At 56.3% G+C, this 26721-nt stretch overlaps 2 protein-coding genes across 4 annotated transcripts; both read right to left on the bottom strand.

Moving 5' to 3' along the window:
* Nucleotides 1-1378: 1378 nt before the first annotated feature.
* SPATA20 (spermatogenesis associated 20) lies at nt 1379-13261 on the bottom strand. Of its 2 annotated transcripts, XM_030962303.1 has the most exons (16): nt 13196-13261; nt 12095-12232; nt 11939-12003; nt 11421-11575; nt 11048-11191; nt 10599-10800; nt 10371-10501; nt 10173-10277; nt 9599-9673; nt 9175-9387; nt 8826-9018; nt 7925-8093; nt 7305-7513; nt 6995-7194; nt 6813-6893; nt 1379-3155 (listed from the first exon to the last, which is right to left on the bottom strand). In XM_030962303.1, exons 1-16 carry the CDS (start codon nt 13225-13227, stop codon nt 2985-2987), a joined length of 2283 nt encoding a protein of 760 aa, XP_030818163.1. In that variant the 5' UTR covers nt 13228-13261; the 3' UTR covers nt 1379-2984. The 2 variants fall into 2 exon arrangements, with proteins under 2 accessions (XP_030818163.1, XP_030818164.1); XM_030962304.1 differs by lacking the exon at nt 11048-11191.
* A 210-nt stretch (nt 13262-13471) lies between these two features.
* EPN3 (epsin 3) lies at nt 13472-22842 on the bottom strand. Of its 2 annotated transcripts, XM_030962011.1 has the most exons (10): nt 22628-22842; nt 19396-20051; nt 18921-19039; nt 17241-17324; nt 16857-16964; nt 16680-16764; nt 16131-16442; nt 15152-15253; nt 14546-14767; nt 13472-14415 (listed from the first exon to the last, which is right to left on the bottom strand). In XM_030962011.1, exons 2-10 carry the CDS (start codon nt 19964-19966, stop codon nt 14096-14098), a joined length of 1923 nt encoding a protein of 640 aa, XP_030817871.1. In that variant the 5' UTR covers nt 19967-20051; nt 22628-22842; the 3' UTR covers nt 13472-14095. The 2 variants fall into 2 exon arrangements, with proteins under 2 accessions (XP_030817871.1, XP_030817872.1); XM_030962012.1 differs by lacking the exon at nt 17241-17324.
* Between the last annotated feature and the right edge of the window lie 3879 nt (nt 22843-26721).

Below are 26721 nucleotides of genomic sequence, written 5' to 3'. Positions count from 1 at the left end.
ACTCAGGGGATTCACCATGGCAGCTTGCTGGCTGCAAATTCTCTCTGGGTGAATACTGGAGTAACTGGGCTCAACAGTACAGGATTAGCTTTGGAGGGACAACTCATACCAGCCCCACATCTCCTGCCCCCCTGCACCTGCCTGTCATAGGTTCCCCTGATATTTTGGGGCATTATGAAGCCTTTCAATCACTTTCAGAGCAACCACTGAGCAGCACTTCCAAACTTCCTCCTGCAGCAGCCCCCAGCTATCAAAACTTGCCTGTTCATGCCCAAAATAACCCTCAGGCAGGAGTTAATTGTCCACTCAGGCATAAGCAGATCAGTGCTCAGGTGCTACTTGGCTATCCAGGTGTGTGGCAATGGGGTGCTCAGCTGTGCCGGACGTGGGTGCTCGTGTATGAATTAACTGTGTGCTCAGTTTAGGAAACCGCATTATTTTGCCCAATCTACCTTCTCAAAGGCATTGCAAATTGCACCCCCACATATGTTTCAGAGGGGGATATTGACACTGGAGCAGGATCCAGGCTTAGGACTCCCTTCTCCATTCCCCTTCTCCCACAGATGCAACATCCCCCACAACAAACAGCTTTCAAAGCCCATCTCCCATTGATGTCACTTCAATGCCACAGGAGATAAAAGCTGAGATCTAGAACCAGCGCTGGCTTTTCCAGGGAATATTAATTAGAGGGAAAGCCTCATTAGCGCAGCAAGGGTGGCTGCTTATGCTGCCTCCCCATCACCCCCATGTGTCCCAGACCCCCCAAAGGGACATTGTGGGTGTCGGGCTTCCCATCTGCCTTGGTGGTCTGAGAAATGGGGTGCCCTGCACATTCCCCAGTGTAAGTTTTAAATGTTAAAGCAGGTGTTTATATAAAAAAGATGCCAAGGAAAACCTGTTTCTCCCCATCCCTGGCTGCTGGGGCTCCCAGGTGAGCCCAGAGCCCTGGGCAGGAGGAAGTCCCCCTGTGCATTTGCAGCAGCCCGATGGCAAACCCAAGTGTTTGTGGGGAAAAACCAGCACATCAGTTATCTGATGTGGTTTTGGAGAGCTTTTTTGACAGCTCTGCAGCTGGAGAGGAGCGGGGGAGCACAGCATGCTGCCTCCAGCCACCCTGAGCCTCTGCACTGGTGGAGAAAGCCGTTGCATCTGCCACCAAAGGGAATGCGGGAAGGGATCAGGAAAACAGACGCTGGGAAGTGGCACAGGACCCCTGAGCCCAGAGATCCCACTCCATCACCCTCCTGAGGGCCTGGGTAGGCTGGGCAGCACCCACCAGCCCTGTCTCCTGGTAACTGCCCCAGAAAACAACCCTTGCAAAACAGCAAAACAGCATTTGCCATGAAATCAGAAGGCTGGTGACAGGAAAGGACAGGAAGCACTACTGGGAGGGTTTAACCACTGTAGCCACCAGCGAGGAGCAGCACCCCTGGGTGTCCCAGCTGCGAGTCTGGCCAAGGGGTACCAAGGGGTCCAGAAGGGGAGCTGCAGTAGAACTCAAGCAAAGCCACCCCCTGCTAAGGCCATAAAGCCCAGGGGTGGCTCCAGGGATAGGCAGATTGTGGGAAGCATCAGACATGGCCACCAGCACCCAGGGACAGCAGCAAGGCAAAGATACTGGGAGGACAGAGGTGCCACAACAACAGTTATTCATCACAATGAACTTCTCATTCTTTTTTGTTTTGTTTTGTTTTACTGAGAGGTGAAGCCAATTCATCCTGACAGAGGTTCACAGCAGAGCTCTGCCTGGGGGCTGCTCACAGAGACACCAGCAAGTAACACAGTATGGGAGGAAAGCACCCTGTGTCTGTGCCACAAGGGGCTGGTGGGCACCAAAATGTCACCCTAGCCCTGTGCCACTTCGGGGACAACTGCCATTGTGGCATCTATGTGGGCTCCCCCACAGGCACTCAGCACCAGCCCTGTTCTCCAAGGATGCTCTCCCAGCAGACACAAACCAACTCACTCTGAGCACTTCTGAGGATGGGTGTCAAATCTATCCCCACAGCAGAGATGCCAAGTTAAAAAAAAAAAGATGGCAAAAAATCCCAGAAGAAAGTAGGCGGACATCTGCCAAACCAGCAATTTTCAGCTGGATTTCCAGAAACACTTCAGGCTTTTAAAACCAAGAGAGGAGAGAAAACAAAACCCCTCCACTCAAATGAAGTGCAAAATTCCAATTTGACTTCAAAGGCATTTCTCCTGGCTAGTTACTCCCAAACCCTGGCACAACCCACTAGAAAGCCAATGGGCAGTGCCATTCTGCTGCCAGATGACAGCACCCAGCCAGCTGGGGTGTGAGGTACCGTGCTGGGGGAGCCCAGGGTGTCAGAGAGATGCTGAAAACCTGGTACTCACCCATTTGGAAGCAGGGAGGACAAGGAGGGAAGGAGGGGAGGAAAGAGAGAATAAACTTTACATCATTACATAAACTTTACATACATTACAGTTGTAATCAGCAGGTTTTTTCCATGCACTATATATTCAGTTAATGTATGTTACAATCTCCTCTGAAACGGAAAAATACCACAGCTGTTGTAGCCAGTAACACTTTTAAGATCGCTTGACTCCCAAGTCATCCAGGTGCTTTTGACAGTGTTACCCTGGGTTGCTATAGGAACCCTAACTGTTCACATCTGACTTCTCCATTAACACTGGATTTATGTTTAATTTGGTTTTCTTTTCCTCAGCAAGAAGAGGTGAGAAGCAAGCATGAATACAGAGGCAGGAGATGCTCCTCCATGGGTGTCTCCTGGACATACCAAAAACAGGACCCAGGACCACAGTCAGTTGTGCTGAGACACTGCTGAAGCAACAATGCAAGCAGACCCCGACCTGCTGCCGGTGGGGAAGGGCACAGCCCCACTGCACTGCTAGGAACCATCTGGGATGGTGCTCAGGTTGCCTCTATTATGAGGTTCTCCCATGTTCCCGTGCCAGTCTGTCCCACTCTTGCCTTCCCACGGGCAGCAGGACTGACGGGCTCATGGGCTGAGCATCCCACGCAGCTCCTGGACAGAGGTGACAGGCAGGGAGCAGGTGAAGTTGCTGCAGATATAGGCAGTGGCTTTCCCATCCTTCCTCTCCAGGGATGCAAGGAAAGGCAGCTGGCGGTAGAGGAACCCAGCGCTGTCTCCATCTGCGACCACCAGCACCTGCCCAGAGAAGGAGCTGTAAGAGCCAGAGAGCACGGGCAGTGCCAGCCAGCTGGTCCTTCCTGCCCCATTGGCATGCTGAGGGCTGACACTGTCCCCACACACACTCTCTCAAAATGGAGAGGGGATGGGGAGCTGAAGGGATCCACTCCAGCCCTCTGCCAGGGTCCCAGGGTCACACCCTATAATGCCAGTGCAGGAAAAAGCATGACGGAGATGCAGCAGTCTAACCACACCGAACACCTGGCAGCCAGGATGAAGCACAGGGATCGGCACATCCCAGCCTAGCCAGCTCCTTGGGGACACCTACCCAGCCAAAGAACAGCCCCAGAAACAGCTGCAGCATTGCCCCATCCGACCTGCAGCCCAGTTCCTCCTGCCCTACCCACACTTCCCAGAAAAACTCAGGCAGCAATGAGCAGTGGGTCAGGGGCTCTCCTGGCTGACACAGCAGCATCAGCCAGAGGTGATAACTGGGCTGCCAGGATAATTAGCTTTTCTGAAAGGGAAAATGTTTGTTAAAGCCTCGGGGCTTACAGGCTAATCAGGAGAAAGGCCAGGAGCTGGCAGCGAGCCTCATGCCGACACAGATGTAAAGGGTGAGCAAAAGGCTGTCCTTCCCAAGGGCACAGAGGGAACGTCCTGCTGCTGGAGCACACAGCTGTCCCTTGCCCACCCCAATCCAAGCCCTGCATGTGTCTACTGAGCATGGACACACTCGCAACATGTCCCTACTACTCATGCCAATGCCACCAAGGGATGCTGACACCAAATGCTGCCTCTCACAGCACACACATCTCCCACCACAGCACTGCTCACCTGGCACGCAGCATCCTCTACACAACAGCCAGCAGAAGACCCAGCACTGACATCCAGAGACACAGCCTCACTCATGCCTGGCAGGGGCTGCCCACACCACTGTGTCCCCAGGGGGGGCACCACATCCCCAAGTCCCTGCCCTGGATAGTGGTTGTGCAGTCCTGTTCTATCCGCCATCACCCCACATCTGCTTGACCCAGCTCTGGCTCAGCCTGTCTCCCTGCCTGCCTCTTGCTCCCCCTAATCTCCTCCCCCTTTGCCTTTGTCTGGAATTAATTCCAGGAGTGATTAATTACCAACTCATGTCCAATCTGAAATTCATTATTCATTTTTCTCACAAGCTCCCAAGGTCCTCTCACAGGGCCAGGATGAAGGCAAGTGGCAGGCGAGTGCTCTGCAGCCGAGGAGATAATGGGATCCTTCATAATTACCCTAAAGACCATTAACAGGGCAGGGATCTATACCAGCAGCTGGGATCCAGCCCCAGAGCAGGGAACCAACCCTCTCTGCTCCCAGCGCCAGAACACTCACAGGAACACCTTATCAGCATCACCCCTACTTGCATCCCCAAAGAGCTGCCTGCAGCAAAGGGCTACTCCAGACCCAGGGGCCATTTAAAATCACAACCTCCATGCAATTCTATCATTAGCATCTTGTTACAGCAAGGATTTCAGGGTGAGGTTTGTAAGGAATTAATTACTGGAACAACCTAATTAATTGTGTTCCTGCACACAAGTCTGGCCCCCAGCACCCTGCTGGCACAAAGGGAACGGGGACACAGGGGAACAGAGATGTTCCCCCAACTCCTTGGCAAAGGCAATTCCCAAATCAGCCATGTCCCTGGAGCAGATGACCCAGGGCTGCTCTGCTTAGGGCAGTTTCCCGTGGCAGGGAAGGAGATCTGAGGAGCAGCTGGAGGGGGATGGAGGCAGGCAGGAACAGTAGCATGCTCATTTCTGTGTGATGCAGCATGGAAAGAGGGACGGCTGTTGGGAGGCAGTGGGCTGCTCCCAAAGGTAGTGCAACTCTCTGAGAAGTGGGATTCTCCCCCCTTCCTCCCATCACCTCTGCAAGGGGAGGAGCCATTGCTACTGCCAGAGATCATGCTCCTACCACTGCTGCACACTCATGCTTGGGGAAGGGGAGATGCATGTCCAAAGGGCTATGCTCCTCTGGGGGAGAGCTCTACCCTCCTGCCACAATTCTTCTTCCAGGAAACAAACCCAAGCTGGAACCGCTTTGGCTCCCATCATCGCAACATGAGGAACACACAAGGGGCAAACTCCCACCCTGCCTGCTGACAGCTTCCAGCTACAGCCTCTCACATGCCCCTCAAAGCATAGGTCCCCTGCAAGCAGCCCTGGCAGGCATGACCATGGCTTCACTCCCCCACAGAAATATCCATCCAGAATACCCAGCCCTCATCTTCTCCCTTCCCCAAGGAATGCAAAAGCTTGAAGGAGGAAGATCCTCCCCTGGGGAAGGAGCATCCCAACCAGCCAGGCTTGTTACCAGCTCTGCAGAAGGGAGCCAGACTGCTGGGAAGAGGAGGACATGGCTGTGCCATTTGTTCTGCTCAAGACCCCAGAACTGCCAGTGGGGGCTCAGGGGACCAAGGGCTGAACAGATGTGGGCAGAGGGTTATTAACAGTGGTGCTGGGCTCCTGTTCCTGCAAACTGGGTCACCCAGTGTAATCCTTCAAAGGGACAGAGGTCGAGTGTGGGAATAGAGGCCTCGCACACAAAATAGGGACCTGCATGGAACAAGAGCGCTGCTGGATGGGTGATGGCAGAGGAAGGACAGACAGCTGTATGCCCCACTCGTGTCCCTGGAATGTGTCCCTCCTCCTCCAATGCTGACATTAAACATCACTGGGCAGAGGGTTAGGGGTGACACCCCTGTGGGCTGAGCTAACGAGAGTACAAGAGCAGAGGATTCTGTGCTGATGGCTCAGCCCTCCCCAGTTCATCCTAGCTGGGGTTACAGAGGCAAAGTGGTGCTTTGGCCTCAGCTCCCCAGACACTGAAACTGAACATGCCAGTCCCTGGCACCAGGACCCAATGGCCAGGGATGAATCCAATCCAAACACCGAGCTCCCTCACTCACAGCCCAGTCCTATTTCCCTCAGCTCCACAGCTTTGCTGAGGTCAAAGCCATCATTCCCAAGGCAGGGACACTGGCCACCAAAGCTGATGGGCACCAGCTGCTGTGCTGCCCTTCCCTGCCAGTTGCAGGTGCAGCCAACAACTCCAGCCCCTCTGTGGGATGCACTGATACATCCCAAAGCAGAGATGAGGACAAGCAGAGTCAGGCAGGAACCCCAATACACAGCAACAGCTGCTGAATGGGAGAAGAGCTTTGGGAAAAGCCAGCCTCTCCCAGCTGGTGGTACCCAGAATTGGAGTGAGGCACTGCCTCATCCCTTCCAAGGATGCAAGGGTGTCTCCAGGCAGCAGGTGACCCAGATACTAACTGGGTCTGCACAGGACATGACATATCCACAGTAGGCATCATACCTTCACACTGAAATGAAAGGTTTCCCCTTGGGAATGCACTGGGCTTTACACTGAGAGCAGTGTAAACAGCCAGCAGCAATAACAACCACTGCTGCAGCCACTTCTAGGCCGGGCTGCCCATGCTCTGTGCAGGGAGAGGAGTGCAGGGCTCAGCCATGGCCCTGTGGCTGTGCTTAGAAATGAAAAGGACAGGATGCTTCCCAGAAGAGAGGCAGAACAGAGGAGGATGGGTGCAACAGCTGCACTGAGAGAAGGGATGAAACACCAGCAGTGCAGACGGCCGAGACCAGGGAAGGGCTGGCAGGCAGGGAGCACCTCTACCTTGTTTGGGCTGAAGACAGAGTGGACACAATGCAGCATCTCTTTGGTGTCTTCTCCTTGGGGGTCCCCACAGATGACAACCTGTCCAAGGGGAGGGTGGATGGCAGGAGGGAGAAAACAGAGCTGTAACTGCACCCATGCCATTGCAGGTCCTGCAGGGAACAATGAGCCCCTGCCCATACCTGTTTGAGGGTGTGATGGAAGACAGCAGTGGCCCGGACCATCTCTGGGAGGGTTATCGGGATCTTCTGCAGCCTCTCTGAGAAGGCAGCCAAGATCTTGCCAGCTTTTTCCACCCAGTCCATATGACCAGAGTAACAAGCTGCTCGGAGCAGGTTTGTGACAGCGACTGAGTTAGGCGTGGGCTCTGCTCCATCCTGGTCTGCAAAGGACAACATCTGCCATCAGCCCAGTGCCTCACCATCATCTGCCATCAGCCCCGTCCTCCCACACCACAATCCACGGAACACATTGCCAGGTCCCTGAGCTCACCATCCTTGAGACGCAGGAGCAGAGAGGGATCGCTGGCCTCAGTGGAGAAATAAGCAAAGCCTTTAGGGTCCCAGAAGAGTTTGTCTTGCATGTGCTGGAGATGAAGGGCCCACTCCAGCCAGCCCTGGTCCAGCGAGGCTTCATACAGGTCAAAGAGTGCCTGGATGACAAAGACATAGTCCTCCAGGAAGCCCTGGATGGGCACAGCGCTGTAGTGGCACACAGGGAAGGAAAATCAGAATCTCTAAACTGAGGTTAGAAATGTTCTCCAACCCAGCAAAGCCCTGCTTACTGGTCTCTGATAGCCAAGAAGATGCCACCAAGCAAAGCAATGGCTGTGGCCATCACACAGCTCAGCCCCAGGGTCTGTACAGGAGGAGAAGGTAGGGGAAGACACTTGCCAACATGAAAGATGAGGAACAGGAAAGGTTTTGACTTCAATTCTTCCTCACTGGCTGGGGGACACTAATCCTTCCTAAACTGCAGTGAAGCTCTACACAAAACCAACAGCCTCCCTCCCTCCCAGTTCGGTCCTGCCTGGAAGAGAGGACAGGGACTGCTGGGGGTCTGGGCAGCACCTGCAGGTGGCCAGTCAAGTCTGTGGAGTCTCTGATACTCACATCTGCTCCACTGAGTTGTGCTTGCCCTGGTAGCAGCTCCGCAGCAGCCTCCCGCTGTCAGGGTCGAAAAGGTGTGTCCTCAGGAAGGCAGCTGCCTGTGCAGCCCTGCTCACATATCCCTGCTCAGCCAGGGTAGCCCCAGCCTGGGCAAAGCCTGAGATCATCAGCCCTGCAGAGGCAGAGACAGCAGGACAGGTCAGGGGGGCACACGGAATCAGTGAGAGGGTCACTGTCAGTTCTCGGAAGGAGGCTCAACGTGAAGCTCATCCTCCCTGATGGCAGCAGGCCAGGTCTTAGCTCTTCTGCTCAGTTCCAATCATTAATGAAGTCACTCACTGTCACCAAAGATAGGCAGAGTACTGTAAGGCCAGCAAGAGCTGAGCCCTCACTTGTGGGCAGATACAGGGCTCAAGATTATTCCAGTTTGCAGGGTGACTCCAGCCCACGTCAGCTCCAAATCCAAACACCCAGGAATTTACTGCTGGGAACACAGCCGGGGGTCCTGCAGTGATTCCCTGAGGCAGGACCCCCAGACAGACACAGTGCTGTGATCCCTCACCCATGCAGCAATAGGGATGGGCTCTGTGCCCACCAGGGTCCTGGGTCCCCAGCTCAGACCCCTTCCCCACAGCCCAGCCAGAGGAGCTGAACTGAGCCACGGGAAGAGTTCTGCTGCTCTCTGCTGGCAGCTGGGGAAGAAAAAAAAGCCAGAGCAGTATCCCAATGCTCCCAAGGCTTGCAGGTGTGGGGCTGCTTCCACACAGCCATTGATCACAGGTCCCGATCACAGCCTACCCAGTGCCTCTGTGGGAGCTTCTCAGTCCCAGCAGGACCTGTTGCTACCATGCCCTGGTGGGGGTCCAGCCAAGGCATGTGTCCTCAGAGCAGAGCCACCCCTCACCATTCCATGCTGCCAGCATCTTGGTGTCCAGGTGTGGCCGTGGCCGCTGTGCCCGGGCTGAGGACAGTCTCTGTTGGCATTCCTGCAGCAGGGCACTCAGCTGGCCTGGCTCCAGCCCAAATCGGGCTGCCGTCAGCTCCAGGGGGTAGCGGGCAATGAGGACGTTCTTTCCCTTCAGCTCCTGATGGGGGTCCTGAAGGGAGAGGGACACATGTTCTAGAAATGCCATCAGACTTGGGAGGTGTTGGACTCTGAGTGTTTTGGGGCTGCTCTGCCATCCCTCCATGCCTATGGATGCAGGTCCCTCATCAGTGCTCCTGACACTAGGCAAGTCTTTGCTCTCCCTCACCTTCATGGGGTCCACATTGCCAGCCTCTTCCACTCCATAGTGGTGCATGAAGACATCTCCTAAGGTTGTCCCCTCTGTGGCCCCCTCAACAGGGTCAGGGAGGAGAGCCTGGAGCTCCTTGGCTGTCCACACACAGAAAGCTCCTTCTCGCTTCTCTCTAGATGTGGTGGTTGGGTAGGAATCTGCATCTTCTGCACTATAGAAACCTCCTGCCTGGGAAAAGTGCAACAGAGAGATCCTCCAGCTCCAGGACAACACTTTCAGCCAGCTCCCCATCATTGCAGGGCTGGCAGTCTGGCTAATGAGCCTCAGTAATGCTCCAGACTGAGCTCAGCTAGGATGGAAGGGAGGGAAAAACAGCTCCAAGCCACATCCTAGGGTAGGGTAAGTGGCTCCCTTTGGGTCAGCTCAGGGAAGAGCCTACCTGGTCACTCAGGTCACGCGAGACGTAGAGCAGAATGTCTCGGACAACATCAGCAAAGAATTCATCACCAGAGATCTGTGTGAGACAGAGGGTGGACATGAGTGTTACATGTGTGGGAGGGGGCAAGAGACACAGCAAGATATGCTGAGAGATTTCAATTTGAAGAGTTGGCAAAGGAGCATTTGAATGTCCAAGGATTTTAAATGAGGGATTCAGAGTAAGACCTTCAACAGAAATCTCCTATCAGTGAGTACTGCACATCTACAAAGGGCAGTGGAGAGTAATGCTGGAGTTACACCAAAGTCAGAGGCAGCAGCATTGTCTGCTGACTTGCAAAAACCAGCCCAAAGGCTGCTTCTTCCCCCATTATGCTCAAAGCCCCAGGGCTACACTGTCACACGTTTGTGCAGCACTTCTGGATAAACAACAGGAGATGAAGGGGAGCGTTGGATTGCTCCATGCCCGTGGGATGGGGAGTATCTTGGGGAATAGGCTTTGAAGCTGCTCCCCAAACCAGGCCAGTCCTTGCAGCCTGCAGGAGTGGGAGCCACACAGAGGGATGCCAAAGCTATACCTGGAAGGCTTTGCTGTACATGGCTGCCAGCTGCCCCTGGTCATAGAGCATCTTCTCAAAGTGAGGAACATGCCAGTGCTGGTCAGTGGAGTAGCGGTGAAACCCCTGCAGAGAGCATGTGAAGACGTCTCTACCTCAGATCTCCACCTCACACCTCCTGGCCATGACAGGGACTTACCCCCAAAGACTTACTCCTACCTGACCAATATGGTCATGGATGCCCCCATGGGCCATCATCTTGAGGGTGTGCAGAGCCATCTGCAGTGCCCGGGCACCTTCTGGAGTTGTTTGGTGCAGGGCCCAGTATGTGAACATGAAATTCAAATTCACTGAAACACAGGGAGATAACGGGAGGCTGTGGGGTGGGCTCTGCCCCCACACTGCTGTCTGCCTCACAGCAGTCTCAGCAGAAGAGACCAGACTGACCTGGGGTGGGGAACTTGGGGGATTTGGAAAATCCACCATAATCCTCATCATAGGACCTGGAGAGCTGCTGGAAACAGGTGTCCATCACCTCTTTGGCTGGTGGGGGTGACTCCTGGCCCTGCACGCGGATCTCTGATGTGTGTCGCAATGCTTCCAGAATCCTCTGGCTACTCTCCAACAGGACATCTTTGTTCTCCTTCCACTAAGATGCAATGGGAAACAGATAGCTCTTCTTGCCTTGCACCAGTCCAAACCACACCTCCAGTTCTCAATCATGCTCCCCAAATCAGCTCAAACCCACTTCTAACCAAGCCAAAGCTCTGGCTGGTTCTCTGGGCTACTCTTCCTCACAACTGAATCTCCTAACTCAGTTACCCTTCAAGCCAAGACCAATTTCCTTGTGCTCCCTTTGGTTCAGCCCTGTCTGCTACACCATTCCTGCCCCGCACCTGCTCTGCGATCCGGAGCAGCACCGTCCGAAAACCAACACGATGAACTCCATCCTCAGGAGGGAAATATGTCCCCCCAGCAAAGGGCTTGAGGTCTGGGGTCAGCCAGACACTCATAGGCCAACCACCTCCACCACTGGTGGCCTGAAAGACAAAACGCATGTGCACCGAGGTCACGCAAGAGGCACCTGCTCTGTGCCCTTCCAGCACAAACAAGAGCCTCATTCAAAGAGAGATGCGTGCTTCTGTCCACCGCTGAGACCCATCCAGACCACCCCATATACTGGTTCTGCTTGCCTGAGGAACATGATAATGAACAACACCCTGAGAGAACCAGTCAAAGCCTCCTGGGCCCTGCCCATGCCTCCCTCACCTGCACGAAGGTCATGTATATTTTGTCCACATCTGGCCGCTCCTCACGATCCACTTTGATGCATACGAAGTGCTCATTCATGATCTCCCCAATCTCCTTGCTCTTGAAGGACTCCTCCTCCATGACATGGCACCAGTGGCAGGTGGAGTAGCCAACTGCAAACAAGCTCAGACAGGTGAGGAAAGGTCCTTTGCAGGGAGCAGGAAACACATGATGGGGAGAACACTCAGAGATGGGGACCCTTGCTATGGGCAAGAGCTGCTGCCTCCCTGGACAAGAAATGGAGGAGAAAAGTCTCCTGAACTCCTCAGCTCTTGATCCTAAAAGCTGACCAAGGACTCTGGTCCTGCATGCAGCCCATTTTCAGAGAGAGCTACTCCAGCACATTGTACTCTCTTGCTTGGTGGTCATCCGTACCTACATGGCTAATCACACACCAGCTCAGGATGCAGCTCAGCTTATCTGATCATCTACTGACCAACATATGGGGACATGAAATATGCCTTGTTTCTGATTACCTGAGAGGAATATCAGCTTGTTTTCTGTCTTTGCTTTATCAAAGGCTTCCTGACCCCAAGGGTACCTGTGGGGGAAGACAAGAGTCCCTCAGCCCCACAGGCACAAGGACAAGAGGAGGAGGAGGAGGAAGGGGAAAGGCTCCCTATTGCTCTTACCAATCCACAGGGTTGTGGGCGTGCTGCAGGAGGTACGGGGACTTTTCGTTAATCAGGCGGTTGGTGTGATGAGGGACGCTGGGGGGGCCGGGTGTCCCCACCGTGGCCATGGCTGCGATCCCCGTTAGAAATGTGTGCCTGTGACACCAAACAGGCTCAGGATTTCCCTGCTCACCACAACAAAGCTCAGCCTCTGGACGGAGCCATGACAGACCAGAGCATCAGCACCGCCACCCCAGGTCCTGCTGTGCCCCAGGACAGGGTGCTGCTCTCCACTACTCGCTCCCTATTCCAAGGGAAACAGTCTCAGCCCCAGATAGCTCTGCTGGGGCTCAGTCCACCCCAATCCCCCTAGGACGTTACAAGTCCTTCCCACTCACTGGAAGCTCAGAGGAGCTTGTTCTCCAGTTTGGCACACCCCACCCACGGTGGGGTGAAGGCCATTCCCAGAGCTGCCCCCCCCACCAGCACACTTTGGGGGCACACTCAACATCTGTAAATGCAAGAACAGCATCTGCAGGACTTGACCTGCATGTCCGCAGGGAGAATACCCCCTCAGAAAGAAAAATCCCCTCTCGTGGGGTGGATGTGGGCAGGGTGGACACAGGCTCTTTATGGTGAGGGGAGTGGGGGGCAGGGAGACTTGTCTGCTGCTGGGTAGATGCGGGGTTTGGATATGGAGATGCAAGGAGAGATGCAGGGCTGGGATGCAGGAGGTGGGAAAGGGGTGAAGAACGGGGCTACAGAGTACGTAATACAGAGTACGTAAAATCCTGCAGGGGCTGTGGTAGTGAGAGGAGGATTTAGGGAGGATACAGGGGGATATGGGGAGGATGCCGGGGAAGGCAGGAGAAGTGTACGGCTGCGAAAAGGCTACATGAGAGACTCAGGAAGGTGCAGGGAGAATCTAGAGGAAATGCAGAAGGGGTACAGGGCGTTGCAGGAGGATTTAGGAGACGCGGGCGCTGCAGCGAGGACAAGGGGGGCACGGGAGAGGTGCGGGGAGGATTCGCGGAGCGGCGGGGACGCGGTGATGGCGCGGCGGCGCTGGCGGGGCGCGCAGCCAGGGTCGGACCCGCCCCTCCCCGGCCCCTCCGGTACCTGCGGGCGCAGCGCAGCGGCGCCACCAACATGGCGGCGGCTCCCCGGGCCCCGCCCCGTTACCGGCCCGGCCGCGCCCCCGGGGCCACCGCCCTCCTCCGTCACCGCCCGGCCCCTGAGGCGCAGCCTCGCCCCCATTGGGCCCCCGCCCCTCCTGGTTCCGGTCCCGCCCCGTTACCGGCCCACAGCCGTTACCGCCCCGCGCCGCACGCCGCGGTCGCTCAGCGCAGTTTATAATGGCACGGGGCACCCACAGGCGTACACTGGGTTGCTCAGCGCAGTTTATTGTCGCACGGGCACCCGCAGCCGCCGCCGCCATCGCAGCGCCCAAGCACCGCCGCCCCCGCCCCTGAAGCGGCGCCCAGCAGCGGGCGGGGGGCGGTGGCGGCAGGACGGGGGTGAAGAGGAGCAGCCAAGGGAGGGCGAACCCCGCGGGGTGGGAGGACCCGCGGCTTCCACCCCCGGCCCTGCGCTACCCCAGATCCCCGCTGTTCTGGGGCAAAGCCCCACCGCGCCGGGGGTCCATCCAGCAGCCGGACCCCGTGCACCCGCCCACTGAGCGGAGCCTCCGCACCACAGCCCTTCGTAAGGCCTCTGCCATGGCCCCTCACAGGGGAAGGGGGTTCCCTCCTGCCCGTCAAGCACCGGGGCTCATGCTGGCTGCCCCCCAGCCAGCCCCACCGTGGCCCCCCACACTGGCCCTCGCAGGGGAAGGGTCCCCTGGTGCCCGTCAAGCACGGGGGCTCATGCTGGCTGCCCCCCATAGTGGGCACGGGGAGGGGGCTGCGTGGGGGCACCCTCCCGTGCAGCTTAGCAAACCCCCAAGTCTTGGTAGAAGGAATGATCAGGGGGATTGTAACAGCTGGGGAGGGGGTCCACATGTCCAGATGTCCAGAGGGTTCAGAGGAAGGGGTTGAGCCCCCCGGGCGCGGACGGCGGGGCCGGGGGGCCGCTCAGCGGCAGTAAAGGCTGCGGCAAGGTGCTGGGGAGTTCGGGGAAGGTGCCAGCCTGCGGAAAGGCACTGGCGGAGGCGGGGAGGGCAGCGGTGGCAGCAGGGACGCTGCTGAGGGGCAGCGGCAGGGATGCGCTGTAGGTCATGGAGTTGGCGGGGTGGCCGGTGGGCAGGCCGGGCACTGGCGAACTGGTCCGCATCTGGTTCAGCGTCGGCTTGGGCTGCTCAGAGAGGCTGAAGGGGTTGGTGGGGGACGGTGTGCTCAGACCTGGCAAAGAGAAGATGGGACATGTCAGGACAGCCAGGCCACTTCCAGCACTTCTGCTCCTCCTCTTTCTCCCCACCCACCACCTGCCCAGCGCAGGGAAGCCCCTGGCCAGCAGCCCTGCAGCACCTACCCGAGAGAAAGGGGTTGCGGGTCTTGGAGGCCGGAGTAGGTGCGACCAGGGAGTCCAGGTTGACCAGGGAGGAGGCGGCAGGGCCAAGGAAGGCCTCGGGAGTTTTACAGTCCTTCCGATCCTTGCCGGATTCAGGCAGGGAGTCAGCCAGGTTGGCAAGGTCAAAGCTCTTTGCCCCATCCTGCCTGGTGCTGGGGAACAGGTCGCCAAAGGGGTCGGGCTCTGAGATGGAGGGAGGGGAGATGAGACACATGAGCCAGCTGGGAGACACCAAGGGTGACAGCACTCTCCCTTGTCACTGCACAGGGTGGCTGACAACACATCTCACCCCAGGTCACTGCGTGACACAGTGGGGCTGAGCCTGGAGCATGGCCTGCCCAAGTATCCCCCAAGCCACCATGGGAGACAGCAGAGTTAGGGACATGAGTGCACACAGAGACTTGGGCTGCTCCCTTAGCTGTCAGGCAGACTGAGGCCACAGCACGTGCCCATGGAAACAAGATTTGGCCACACCAGCAAGCAACTACACACAACCTGGCCAGCACTAGAACTGCCTCCCTGCCACAGGCAGGGACAGGTTGCCACCTGCCCACTCCCAGCTCTTACCCACAGGGCTGCTGGACTTGGCCGAGGAGGGCGGCTGCGAGGGCTCCTGCTCCGGCGGCTCAGGCGGCTTTGCAAACGGGTCAAAAGCGTTCCCCCCTGGAGCTGGGGGGAAGAGGGGACACTCAAGGAGGGGAGCAAGCAGGGAGGTGTGGGGCAGGAGATGGAAGGGCAGGAGAGAGGCAGGGGTGGCTGCCTGCAAGGAGACAGAGAAGAGGGGATGCAATGCAGGGCATGGGTTTGGGGGTCAGGAATGTGCACTGGGGAAGGCTTAGATGCGCTAGATCATGGGATCATTGCAGACCAAGACACCCCTACTGCTTGCAGCCATTACACCATAACAAGCAGGTCCCTTTCCCAGCCCCAGCAGGGACAGGGAGAGGGGACAGGTCTGCAGGAATGCTTTAGCAAACAGCACTGGCCTCCAGACCAGGTTCTACAACCCTCACCAGGGACCAAAACTGGGGGCAACACATGCAGGACCTACACAGGGCTGGAGGAAACACCCAGGAGGAACTGAGAGTGACAATGAGCTTTGAAACACAGGCTGCTCCTACAACTGTTTCCCCATCTGCAACATGGCACCTGCGACCAGCAACGGTCCTGTCTAGTCCTGGCAGGGTGTACAGGCGTCATTTGGGTTGAGCAAATAGGTATCACTAATGGGACACAGCATCACCCCACTGCTGGAGGGGTGTGGGGCTGCCACCTGCTCCCATCAGATGGCTCTATTAACTGCTATGTTAATTAAAGCAGCCTGTTCTGTACAAAGATAAAGCCTAAAAGTTCCTTGAAGTCTTCAGGATGCTGAGGGGTGAGCAGAGGTCTTGCTAAGGGTCAGGAGGGTGGGGAAGGGGTGCCTGGGGAGCTGGTTGAAGGAGGAAGGGGGGAGAACCCAGAGATGCCCACTTGCAGGAGGGTAGTGATGGTCAAGGCTGTCCTCAATCCTCAGCAAAGCCAAAAGGTCCATTGAGCCTCTTACCAGGGGTTGGAGGCTGCTCAGGCACAGCAGCCCAAGGGTCAGGAGCTGGTGTAGAACTGGAGCCCTGGGGGGCTGGGGGGGATGCTGTTCCCCAGGGGTCTGCAGGAGGGAAGCCAGAAGACATCGGTGCCTTCCCCCAGGGGTCAGAGGCTGCAGTGGTGCTGGGGGGAAAGTCCCAGGGCCCAGCAGGGGTTTGCTGGGATGAGGCGCTCGCCTGGGAGAGGGGCTCCCCACCAGGGTCTGGGACTGGCACCCAGGGATCCGCTGCACCGGTCCAGGCAGAGGCCACCGGCTCCACTTTGGGTTTCATATCTGGAAAAAAAGGGAAACTCTCGGAGAGGGGAACAATGCAGAGCACAGAGGAATGCTGAGTGGTGGGTATGTGGCCAGGAGACCGTGGCTTCCAGCAGTACCACCTGGGAGTGTAACGGAGTAGGCCACCAGAGGGAGAAGGCAGAGGTCCTCATTGTTGAGCTGCTGGAGGAACAGAGGCAAGGAACAACTTTCTGCCACTGTCCCAAATTTTGGCAGCCTGCAAGTTGTCCTCACCTGTCATATCCCATGGGTCAGCAGACGTGTGGCTGGCGGGGGCTGGTGCCGGCCCGAATATATCTGCCAGCTCCAGAATAGAAGACTGCAGACAGGAAGGGAATAAAAAGGTGAGAGGAGCCTGGGGCAGACCTGCAGGATCACCCCTGTGTGGCCACCCAGCCTCCAGTGCTATACCTGGCTTTTCTTCATCTTATCTTCTTCTTGCTCTTCGTCCCTGCCTGGGGCAGTCTCCTCCACAGGTCTCTGCTGCAGGGAGTTCTCCCCTTGCCAGGTCCTCACTTCCTGTGGGGACGAGGGATGGGGCCTGTCAGCTCAGCAACCCTGCAGACAGCACCTTCTCCAGGAGACACACCCAGCACAGGAGCTGCCACCCAAAAAGTCCCAGCATCTGAGCAGACAGCTCCTCCAGGGCCGAGCCCCCCAGGAGAGCACTCAGCAGACAGCCCAGAGCAGTGAAAGCAAAGCGGGCACCGGAGCAAGGTGATGTTTTGGGCTCTGGTGCCACAGAGAGACCAAGTGCAAGGAGAGCGGAGCGCCAGGACTGCAGGACACAGGTACCTTCTCGTGCTCCTCTTTGCTCAGCGCGAGCGCGAGCTGCAATTGCCTTTCTTCGTCTGTACTGGAAAGTGGAGGAAGTGGCTTCTGGCAACAGAGGAAATTGGGTGATATTTCAGCTTGCCCTCAACTCGCAAGACTGCTTGGTGGTTGTCCCTCTCCTTGCCACCGCCATTCCAGCGGCCCCTTGCCTGCCTGCACAGCATCTGTGCCCATCCAGCTGGCCTTGCCTGCAGACCCCCAGCCCAGTGTCCCTGTGCTCTCTAACCAGCTCCTGCTCAAGTTCCATGCAGCCTCTGCCCAGCTCCTTCCCCAGTCCCATCACCTGCCACTGGATTAAGGCTGGGATGACCCTAAATTAGGCAGTCAGCACATGTCCCCTGGGAGGCTTCTGGGGACACGATGCAGTCAGTGAAGGAGAGGAGATGAGTAAGACATCCCCTTGCCCTGGCAGCGTGCTGGGGAAAGATGGTTTGTGACACTGACTGGCCTCAGTTTGGGATTCCTGCCAGCCCCATACCTAGACCTGAGTAGTCTTTGGGGAGAGGCTGTCCCTGTACCACCATGGTGGCCCTGATCACTGCCTCATGACACTTTTCCAGCAGCGTGGGGTCTCATGGGGGCTGGGAATGGGTACCCTGATAAGGGTGTATGTGTGTCGACACCCATAAATGTGTGCACATGACTGTGCAGCCCAGATGGACTCCAACAAAAAGGCAACACTTTCCACAGAGTTTCTTCAGTGCTCATTGGAACAGCGTGAGGATGCTATAAATACTTCAATTCCAGGACAAAAATAGGGATATACACCCTGCTCTGCCTCCAAAAGAGCCTCCATCGTGCAGGAAAGACTGGCAGCAACAAGCATCATCTCTAGAGCACGTCCTCTGCCTGGCACGACTGAGCTCATGGTGCTGGGTGACAGCTCCAGGGAATGCCTACCAGTTCAGCCATGTAGCTCCTTGGTCCCCATGTTCCTCTGATTTTGTGTACTGGCTGTACCCACAGGCTCATGCACGCTGTGCCAGCTGTTTGCTGGTGAGCAAATAATCCATTCTTGGTGGAAAAGGGGCCAGCAGACAGGAGAAGGGACAGCCTGAGGTGGCTTCACACTGGGCACAACATCTCACTTGCTTGATTCCTCCTGGGGCTGTTTCCCAGTGCTCCTTCTAGCCTAGTTGGAAAGGACCAGACAGTGGGAGGGAGCATCTGTGTGCAGTGAGCCCCCAGCCCTGGGGATGCTGCTGGCCCTGCATCCATACAAACTGCTGGGCAAGGCTTTGCCTCCTAAAACTTCTGTGGGTAGGCAAGAGGAATGGGGGAGCTTAGACCAAAAGTCCTCAGCAGAGGAGGGCAACCAGGTTGGGGGGGTGGGCTTTGGGGTAAATCCAGAAGACCCCCCAAGTTCACCCTGAGGTCTGGGAGGCTGGACAGATCCCAGCCTTGTGCTGTCCTCTCTAATATGAGAACAGGGAGCAGGGGCAGCCCATGCCTCCATCTGCCCGCTGGTGATTTTGGATGCCAGACACAATGCGAGCAGCCTGGTACAGTTGCAGGTACATGCACCAGCCTCAGGCAGCCCTCAAAATCCTGCCTCTTCCCAGGGAACTGACCCACTGTGTTCACAGATAAGGCAAGGTAAGGGAGATGCCTCATGCCCCAGGACAGGCAGGGCCACTCTACCTTCTCTGCCTCCTCCCGACTCATGGCCAGTGCCAGCTGCAGCTGCAGCTCCTCCTCTCCTGTCGTCTGGGGCCGTGCTTGCTCCAGGTCAGAGGCAAACCGTGGGGATGAGGATGATGCTGGGAGATAAAAGACGAAAAGGGGAAGCAGTGGCATCAGGACTAAGGTATTTTGGGAAGCACATCAGCAGTTTCCAGGCCTCTGTCCCAATACCCAGCCTCCCCAGGAGATGTAGCCACATTTAGAGCTCACTATCTTGAACAAGCCATGAGTTTAAGGCTGGAGGCACCACCAGCTGCCACTGCTGCTGGGGTCCACCACTGGCTCAGCCAAATCTCTGCCCTGTGGTGCAGGATGGGCTTCACTACCACCATCCCAAAAGATGCAGAAGAATGACGGGCACCAAGCAGGTGCAAACCAAATGTAACCCCTGCCTCCCCTGAGAGAGCCCAAGTGAACTGCCAGTAACACTCACAGTTGAATGAAGAGGGTGAGCCACGTGCCCGGCTGTAATCTTCACCGTAAGGTGATGCCCGGCGGCCGTAGGTGACCTGGTGGCTGCCACTGCCCATGCCCTCCAGGGCCATGCGCTCCTTGGTCTGCAGCGCATGCGCCCGTTCCTGCTTCAGCCGCTCCTCGTCCTTCAGCAGCGCCATCACCTGCTTCACCTTCTCCCGGATGTTGATGCCCTGGTCCTTGCCGTCACGGTCCACATACTGGAAATCCTTCAGCGTCTGGATGGTGTAGAGGTTCTCCCGGCACTGGTGGGTCACCTTCTCAGAGCCAGTTTTGATGAGGTAGTCCAGGAGGGTGAGGGCTTTGTAGACGTGACGCCAGTTCTTGCCACTGTCGTTCAGCCGCCGCCAGATCATGCCCATGACCTCGGCAAAAGCCACTGTGTTGAAGGTGAGGTCGGCGATCTCTGACATCAGAGAACTGGGAGGACCCCAGGGATCATTGGAGGTGGCCTCCCGCACCTTGATCTCTGCCTCTGAGTAGTTGTGCACGATGTTCTTCACCTGCCGACGCAGCGCCGAGGTTGTCATGGCTGTGTGGTGCTGGAGACCTGCTGGTGGCAGGCAGGAACGGTGGAGAAGCGATGAGTGAGCACTGCCACAGCCTCACCGGCGCCTGCAACAGGGAACAGTGACATAGAGATCTCAGCATCGCCCCAACCACCAAGACCCATTCCCAGAGTCCTCGGCTGGCACCAGGGACATTTCTCAAGGTGGATGTGACCATCATAGGGGCATCAGGTGCACCCTGCTAGGCTGCCACGACTCACCAACTCAGACACACAGGATGCTCAAGGGGAAAAGAAATCTCATGGCAAGTGATACCCAGAATTGCCAAGCCACCACAAGTTTTGGCTCTGGATTCAGCAACATTTGGAGATTCTACCCTGCACTTCTGCTTCTAAAAGTAATCATCTGAAAATGGCAGCTCCCTCCTCCAGATCCTATCTGCCTCAACTCCACTGTCCTAGCAAAGCTGATTTCAGACCCTCCCAGCCCTTGTGCAGCCACGAGTTCCCCTGTACACCCAGATGCACTACCTGCAGCTGCACACAGCCCTGCTTGTCCCAGTTGTCAGCCCAAGGCTCTCAGTGCTGTCAAGGCTGCATCTTGCAAACCCAAAACCTTGTCATGAGTCAGAGCCTATAACGATTCTCTAGTGCTGGCAGCTGCTCAGGCAGGTTTTCCCAGCAAATTCGGTAATTTTGCTCCTGCAGGAGACTGGTGAATTCAGGGTGCTAACAGCCAGTGCCAGGTTAGCCAGCAGGATGGATAATGCAATGCCCCTCTCACCAAAACCCGGAGCTGTCTGAGCCTCCTCTGGACCTAGACACAGGGGCAGCAGGGGTTGGCATGGCTGGGAGCTGCCCTGGTACCTCCCCACAGGCAATGCCTGTCCTTGGGATGCGCTGCACTGACACAGATGCAGTGACGTGGGGCAATCTGGACTTGTCCTCACATGAGCCCATCACAACCCTGTGCCCTGCTCCATGCTGGTCCTAAATCCTCACCTTCTCCCTGCACGGTGAGAAGACACTGTTCACCCTCATTTTGTCAGAGAGTCAAGCTGAGGGAGAGGCAGAGGCTGCCTTGCCCTCGGCAGGGTTGCACTGCAGAACTGGGGAGCTGAGCTGCTCCCAGAGCCCTCACTGCAGCTGTGACAAAACTCACTAGCAATTTTTCCCCCATCCAAGATAACACATGTGAGCAGAGGAATATCTCCCCACCACAGCAGTCTGCAGACAGCAGTTATCAGTGTCCATTTCATCACCCACCTCGGGTTCCAGTACCTCCCTGGACTGCAGCTGCTGCACCACATCCAGCCCTCTCCCAGCTCAGGCTACGACTCCATCACACTGGAGCTGGGCCAGGGCCATGCTGATGTGCCCACAAGCCATGCATGGCACCCACCATGGTCCCACACAACCTGCACGACCAGTCCAGCACCTCCTGCTCCTGTGGGCCAGCAGCCAGGCGCCCCACAGCTCCGCCAGCAACATCTCCTGTGAGTCAGAGAGGAGCCTGGCACCGCCACGCTCGCGGGCGGACAAAGTTTCTCTCGAGTCGGTTCCCTGCACCGATTCCCTTTCGCAATGCAGCCCGTCAGCGTCAGCGCGGCCTTTGGATCCCGCCGGGAGAGCCCATGGTGCAGTCGGCCAGGCCACTGCCGGCCTGGCACAGAAACACCTCTGGGACAAGGGCAGTAACACAGCAAAGTCCTCCAGGACTTGGCTCCATGCTCTGCTTTCCACCACCACCCAGGTGGAGATAAAGTCACATTCTCCAAAGGTGCCACCAGCCTGGAAAGCACCAGCAAGCACACTGGCAGTCCGAGGAGGAGGCAGGATGGTTCCTTCTGCCTCCAACAGGTTTCCTAGCTGGACAAACCCCAAGGTCCAGTGACAGGCTCCCGGCACGGCTCATCCTGGCCAGAAACCTGACCCCAGCTGGACTTTGCGGCCATGAGATGGCCTGGGAGGTCTGAATGGAAAGAGATGGGAAGCATGGGCTGGGGTAGGGATAAGAGGAACATAATCAGGGCTGGAGCTGCCAGCGGGGTTTAGAGCTGCGGGTTTATCAAACACAGAATCATCCCCCCCCTCCCTGGAATATAAAGGGAGTGAAACAGAAGCTGTGTGGGAGATAAGGCGGCAGCACCCAGCAGCTCATATGGAATTACTGCAGTGACCTTGACCAAGAGTGGCCAGGTGGGAGAAGGACACGGCTGCGGGGCTAGGTCCCCATCGGCCGCGGGCCGGCGCGGGGGGCTGCGGGGGCGACGCGGGAGCGGCGAGGGGGCGAGGAGGAACGGCCTGGAGGGGGAGCGGTAGCGGTAGGGATGGGGGGGATGCGGGGGGCAAAAGGGGCCGGCGCGGGGGAGGGGGCCGGGAGGGGGATTTACAGCTCCATCCTTAATCAGGTGCAGGGTTGAGAGGAGAAGCGACCGCCATGGGGGAAGCAGCAGGGAACGGCCCCCGCAGCGCCCTCCGCCGCGCCGCCGGCTCCCGCACCCGCCCGGCTCCCGCTCCCGCAGCCGCAGCGGGGGCCCGAGCCTGGCCCGGGAGGCGTCCCGGCACCGAGCGATCCCGCCGGGGCCCGGCAACCCCGCAGCCCGCGATGCCCCAGCGTCCAGAACCTTCGTCCTCCTCCCCCCACCGCAGCCCGGTGCCAGGGGCGCGCAGCCCCGGTTACCTGCGCGGTGCTGCCGCCGGTGCCGCCGCCGGTGAGCGCGGGCTGGAGGCGGCCGCAGCCGCCCGCTCCTGCTGCGCGCCGCCGAGTTGCCGGGCTGGCTGGGCAGGTCCCGGCGGCAGGTCGCCGCTTAACCCCTTCGGGGCCGCCCGGGCACCGGCAGAGGCGCTCAGGCCCCCCCGGTGCGGTGCGGCGCAGCGCGGTGCGGTACCGGCCGCGGGGGATGCGGCGCCGAGCCCCTGCCCCGCCGCATGCGGGAGGCGGGGATGCTGTAAATGCTCAGTCACTGCCCCTTCTCTGGCAGCCAGCCAGGCGCTGCTCGCTGCTGCCTGCGCGCCTGTATTCCTTTTCCTTTCCCCCCCTCCTCCCCCCCATTATTTTTAGACAGAAATCCACGTCCCCGGGCGCGGAAGAAGCTCCGAGGGATGTCGACCCTCCCCACCACGCAGCTCCCTCTGTGCTACCCAAGGCCACGCTCGCAATTTGGGTTCTTTAAATTATTTTTTTTTCTTTTGCTAGGATCTAAATTTGGAGCGGGTTCTTCCCCTGCTCTGAACAGCTCCCGGAGCCTGGCTGGGGCGAGAGAGAGAGGCATCAGATGACATGACAAAATAAGTCATGTCTCTCGATCATTTTAATGCCACCCCCTCTCTCTCGGCCTCTGCCTTCCATTTTAATCACTGACAGCCCTTCAAGTATTATGGATATATATAATCTTTTTAATATCACTGACATTTTTCACGATGGAAAACATCTCAGGGGTGCTGAGACATTCTGTGGCGGGAGGGGGGCTCGTGCCTTCCTGCTGCTGCTTCCACCAGCCACACAAAGTGCTGAGCGGAGATCCATCTTGCCCCCAGGGCTTTGCCTTAGGTCTTGGGGGAGGCCATGTGCCTCTGGGGGCTTTGCGGATCTCAGCAGCCTGACATTCCCAACGGGCTGTGGCCGTGCAGGCTGAATAAGCATCCCACTCCCAGCTGCAGTGTGGGAAAAGAGGATATCCAGCATCCAAACCCTCTGCAGGTCAGCCCAGAGAACATCCCAGCTCGGGAAGTGGCAGGCATTCTTCACGGCAGCCCAAGCTCCATGGGCTCCAAGCTTCCTCCATTCCCAATGCTCCTGCTTCACTGTGTCAGATGGTAGACAGCTTGCCTTTCTTCAGGCAGTGATTTTTTTATAAGCAAAGTGAACCTCTCCATGGGGAGAACATCCCAGGAGGTGTTTTTGGAGCTGTACAAATGTGAGGTTTCTTTGCGGGGGGTCCCAAAACCTCACTGTGGGTATAGGACCCAGCAAAGCACTGCTTGCCCTCAGCGGAGCCTGGCTGCTCACCCAGACCCCCTCTGCCATTGGAAATGTACTGTCATCTTCTGCTTGCCTTATTTTCCTGCAATTCCCCCTCTTCCCATCCTCACTGGTGGTGATGGTGTCTTCAGGCCCCACTCACGTGATGGGTTTGGAATGCAACTCCCAAGGCCAGGAAGGTTGCTCACCTTGGTTATTTAGCAAACACAACACAAATTATTAACACTAATACAAATAATGCCCACGCTTGGGAGAAGAGAAGGAATAATTTCCTTGCCTGGCTGCAAGGACTCAGCCTTACAGTATCCTGCAGAGTGCAGGGCTGACAGCCCTGAGGGTCTTGCTGCTAAGGACAGAGCCCACATCTCACACTAGGCCTGTAAATAAGAGGTATATATTTCTAAAGCTACTCTGCGGAAACCACCTCTAATTCCACTGCAGTTCCTGTTCTGTTACTTCCACAAATCAATGCAAAAGGGGAGAAAAAAAATCAGCTGGCTCACAAAAAGCTGCAGCAGCCAGACAGCAGAGTACCACAGTTGCTGGCCCAGCACATTGTTTCCTGCAGCTCCTTGTACCTCATTCCCTGAGGACACTCTTGTCCAAGGCTGGAAGAGGTACTGGCAATATTTATGACAAAAATTTATGACAAGAAATTAGACTATTCACAGGTTTGTTCTCCTTTGCAGAACTTTTATGCCACCCAGCTGCCCTCTGCTACCAGTCTCCTCCCTGGAAGGGACAATGCCAGCACAGGACATTCGTCCATTGTACGTGACTGATGTAAAACTTTCATCTACCCCATGTGGCATTAACAGATTTTCCTGTGGGTAGATGAACACATGGAGCCTGGTTTCAATAGGCTGGACTGAAGATATGGATCCATGGAGACATGGATGGGCTTTGTCATCCTTTAAGGTAAAACTACCAAATGAAAGGATTCCTGCCTCTCCGACAATCACGTTGCCTCTAGAACATGCAGACTCCCTCTCTCCTAGGAACAGATGGCTTGAGCAGTTTGAGTTGGGCAAATTCACAAAGCTGATAATCATCTCCAGGGAGGCAGGAGCTATTGTCAGAGCCTGTGAGACACACCCCAACTTCAGGCCTTTTTCCTCCTAATTCTCAAAATGTTGCTGAAATTCTCACTCCAGGAATGCTGAGCAGAGACATTCCCTTTGTGGGTCTCTGCCCACCAAGCCAGAGGAGGCTCCTACTGCTATAGAAGCCAAAATGCTTCCCCACACCCCACTGAAAGGAACATCTCAAAAGATGAGGAGCCTCACCTGGCCAGTGAAAAAAACAAGCTGTGCTTTGACATGGTATTGCTGGGAGCCAAAGGAGAGAAATAGATCCTCTCCCCAGGGACAGCACAGGAGTTAAAATGAGAAAGCAGAAGACACCAATGCAGCAGAAGGAGCAGTCATTTCACACTACATGTGCAGCTGCAAGCGTGTGCCAGCCCAGGGACAGGGGCATGTACCCAAGGGGCACACCTGGAGCCACTGAACTCATGGCTGAGCGATGCTGAGCATGGATAGGCATCTGCTGCTTAAGAGCTTCAGTGGGATCACCATCCCCAGTTAATGATCTACATTGATGTCATTGCTCTACAGGGCCAAAGCCTTTCTGGGGAATGCTGTCCAGCGACTTTAGCAGGAAGGTGGCACTTAGTGACACCAGGCCAAGACAGACCCCACACAGAGCTCACTGCCTTGAGAACCTGCTCCAAGTCCAATGTGCCACACTCAGGCCTGGGATGCCTCCACAAAAAGCCCCATTCCAGCAGTGATGCACACAGATGGAAAATGGTGATGGAGCCCAGATACACAGGCAGATGGACAGACAGGAGGGGTGGCTCTAATATGAGGACTGAGCATGGCTCACAACTTTTATAGCAAAAATTTCACTCGTTTAAGAGTGATTAGTCTCGAAGGAAGCATGTAAAACCTGGCTCAGAATGGGGTGTGGGTACCTGGAGTTCAATGGAAAGAGATGGCAAGATCAGCACAAGAAGGAAATCTGAGAGTGCAAAACCAGGCAGGGTGGCACACCCCTTGGGACAGTGTTTTTACTGGGATCCAGAATGCCTCAGAGAAGCCTCCTGTCAGCAAGTCCCAAGGGGAGACTGGACAAGATGCCAAAAATATGCTAAAACCCAGGATGGATTTGTCTACTCTCCTGGTACCAGTATTCATGAGAACAAGGACATCCTGTTCACTCACCTGCTAGCAAAGCACAATCAAGACACAAAGAATATACCTTATGTTAACTGGCACTTTTAAATTCTCCTTTAGCAGAAATACCAGTATTTTCCAGTCTTAATGTTTTCCAAGGTGGTGATACTTCTTGCCTTGTCTCTTCTTGGCAAGCATCATCTGTAGCAGTAACAGATGATCTAGCAATAGTCTCACATCACAGTGTGTCAGAAAAGAGGCAGCCCAGTATTTGTAACCACTGAATCACTTCAGAAAGAAGAATCTCCACTCCATCTGTGTAAATATGGTTATTTATTTTATTTTTTTAAAAGCAAGTCTATTTCTACATACAAAGGGCTTCACTCCTACTTCAGAGCATGTTACTGCTTCAGATCCTCAAATAAAGACACCATTTTGCTCACCATTGAATCCAGCAACCTGTAAACCTGCAGAAATTCAAAGACAGCTGCAGTGAAAACACATGAGGAAATCGTGAGGCTGAGATTGACAGAGATGGTTTCTGAGGTACATTTTCATATGGGCACACACACAACCATATAGAAGTGGGAGCCTGCTGCTGTCAGAGCTCTAGTA

This window comes from Camarhynchus parvulus, chromosome 18 (assembly GCF_901933205.1).
Source record: "Camarhynchus parvulus chromosome 18, STF_HiC, whole genome shotgun sequence".
NCBI lineage: Eukaryota > Metazoa > Chordata > Aves > Passeriformes > Thraupidae > Camarhynchus > Camarhynchus parvulus.
This window is presented reverse-complemented; position numbering and strand designations above follow the sequence as displayed.

Bases quoted from the DNA above. Each gene is read 5' to 3' on its own strand.
- SPATA20 (XM_030962303.1), bottom strand. From the start codon at position 13,227: ATGTTGGTGGCGCCGCTGCGCTGCGCCCGCAG. The intron at 12,233-13,195 runs GTACCGGAGGGG...TTGGTGTCACAG, and splicing joins CCGCTGCGCTGCGCCCGCAG to GCACACATTTCTAACGGGGA. The intron at 10,502-10,598 runs GTCAGTCTGGTC...CCTGTGTTTCAG, and splicing joins CCCCAAGTTCCCCACCCCAG to TGAATTTGAATTTCATGTTC.
- EPN3 (XM_030962011.1), bottom strand. From the start codon at position 19,966: ATGACAACCTCGGCGCTGCGTCGGCAGGTGAAGAACATCGTGCACAAC. The intron at 17,325-18,920 runs GTAGAGTGGCCC...CTCTGTTGCCAG, and splicing joins GTCGGGAGGAGGCAGAGAAG to AAGCCACTTCCTCCACTTTC. The intron at 15,254-16,130 runs GTAAGAGGCTCA...TCTTCCCCCCAG, and splicing joins TGAGCAGCCTCCAACCCCTG to CTCCAGGGGGGAACGCTTTT.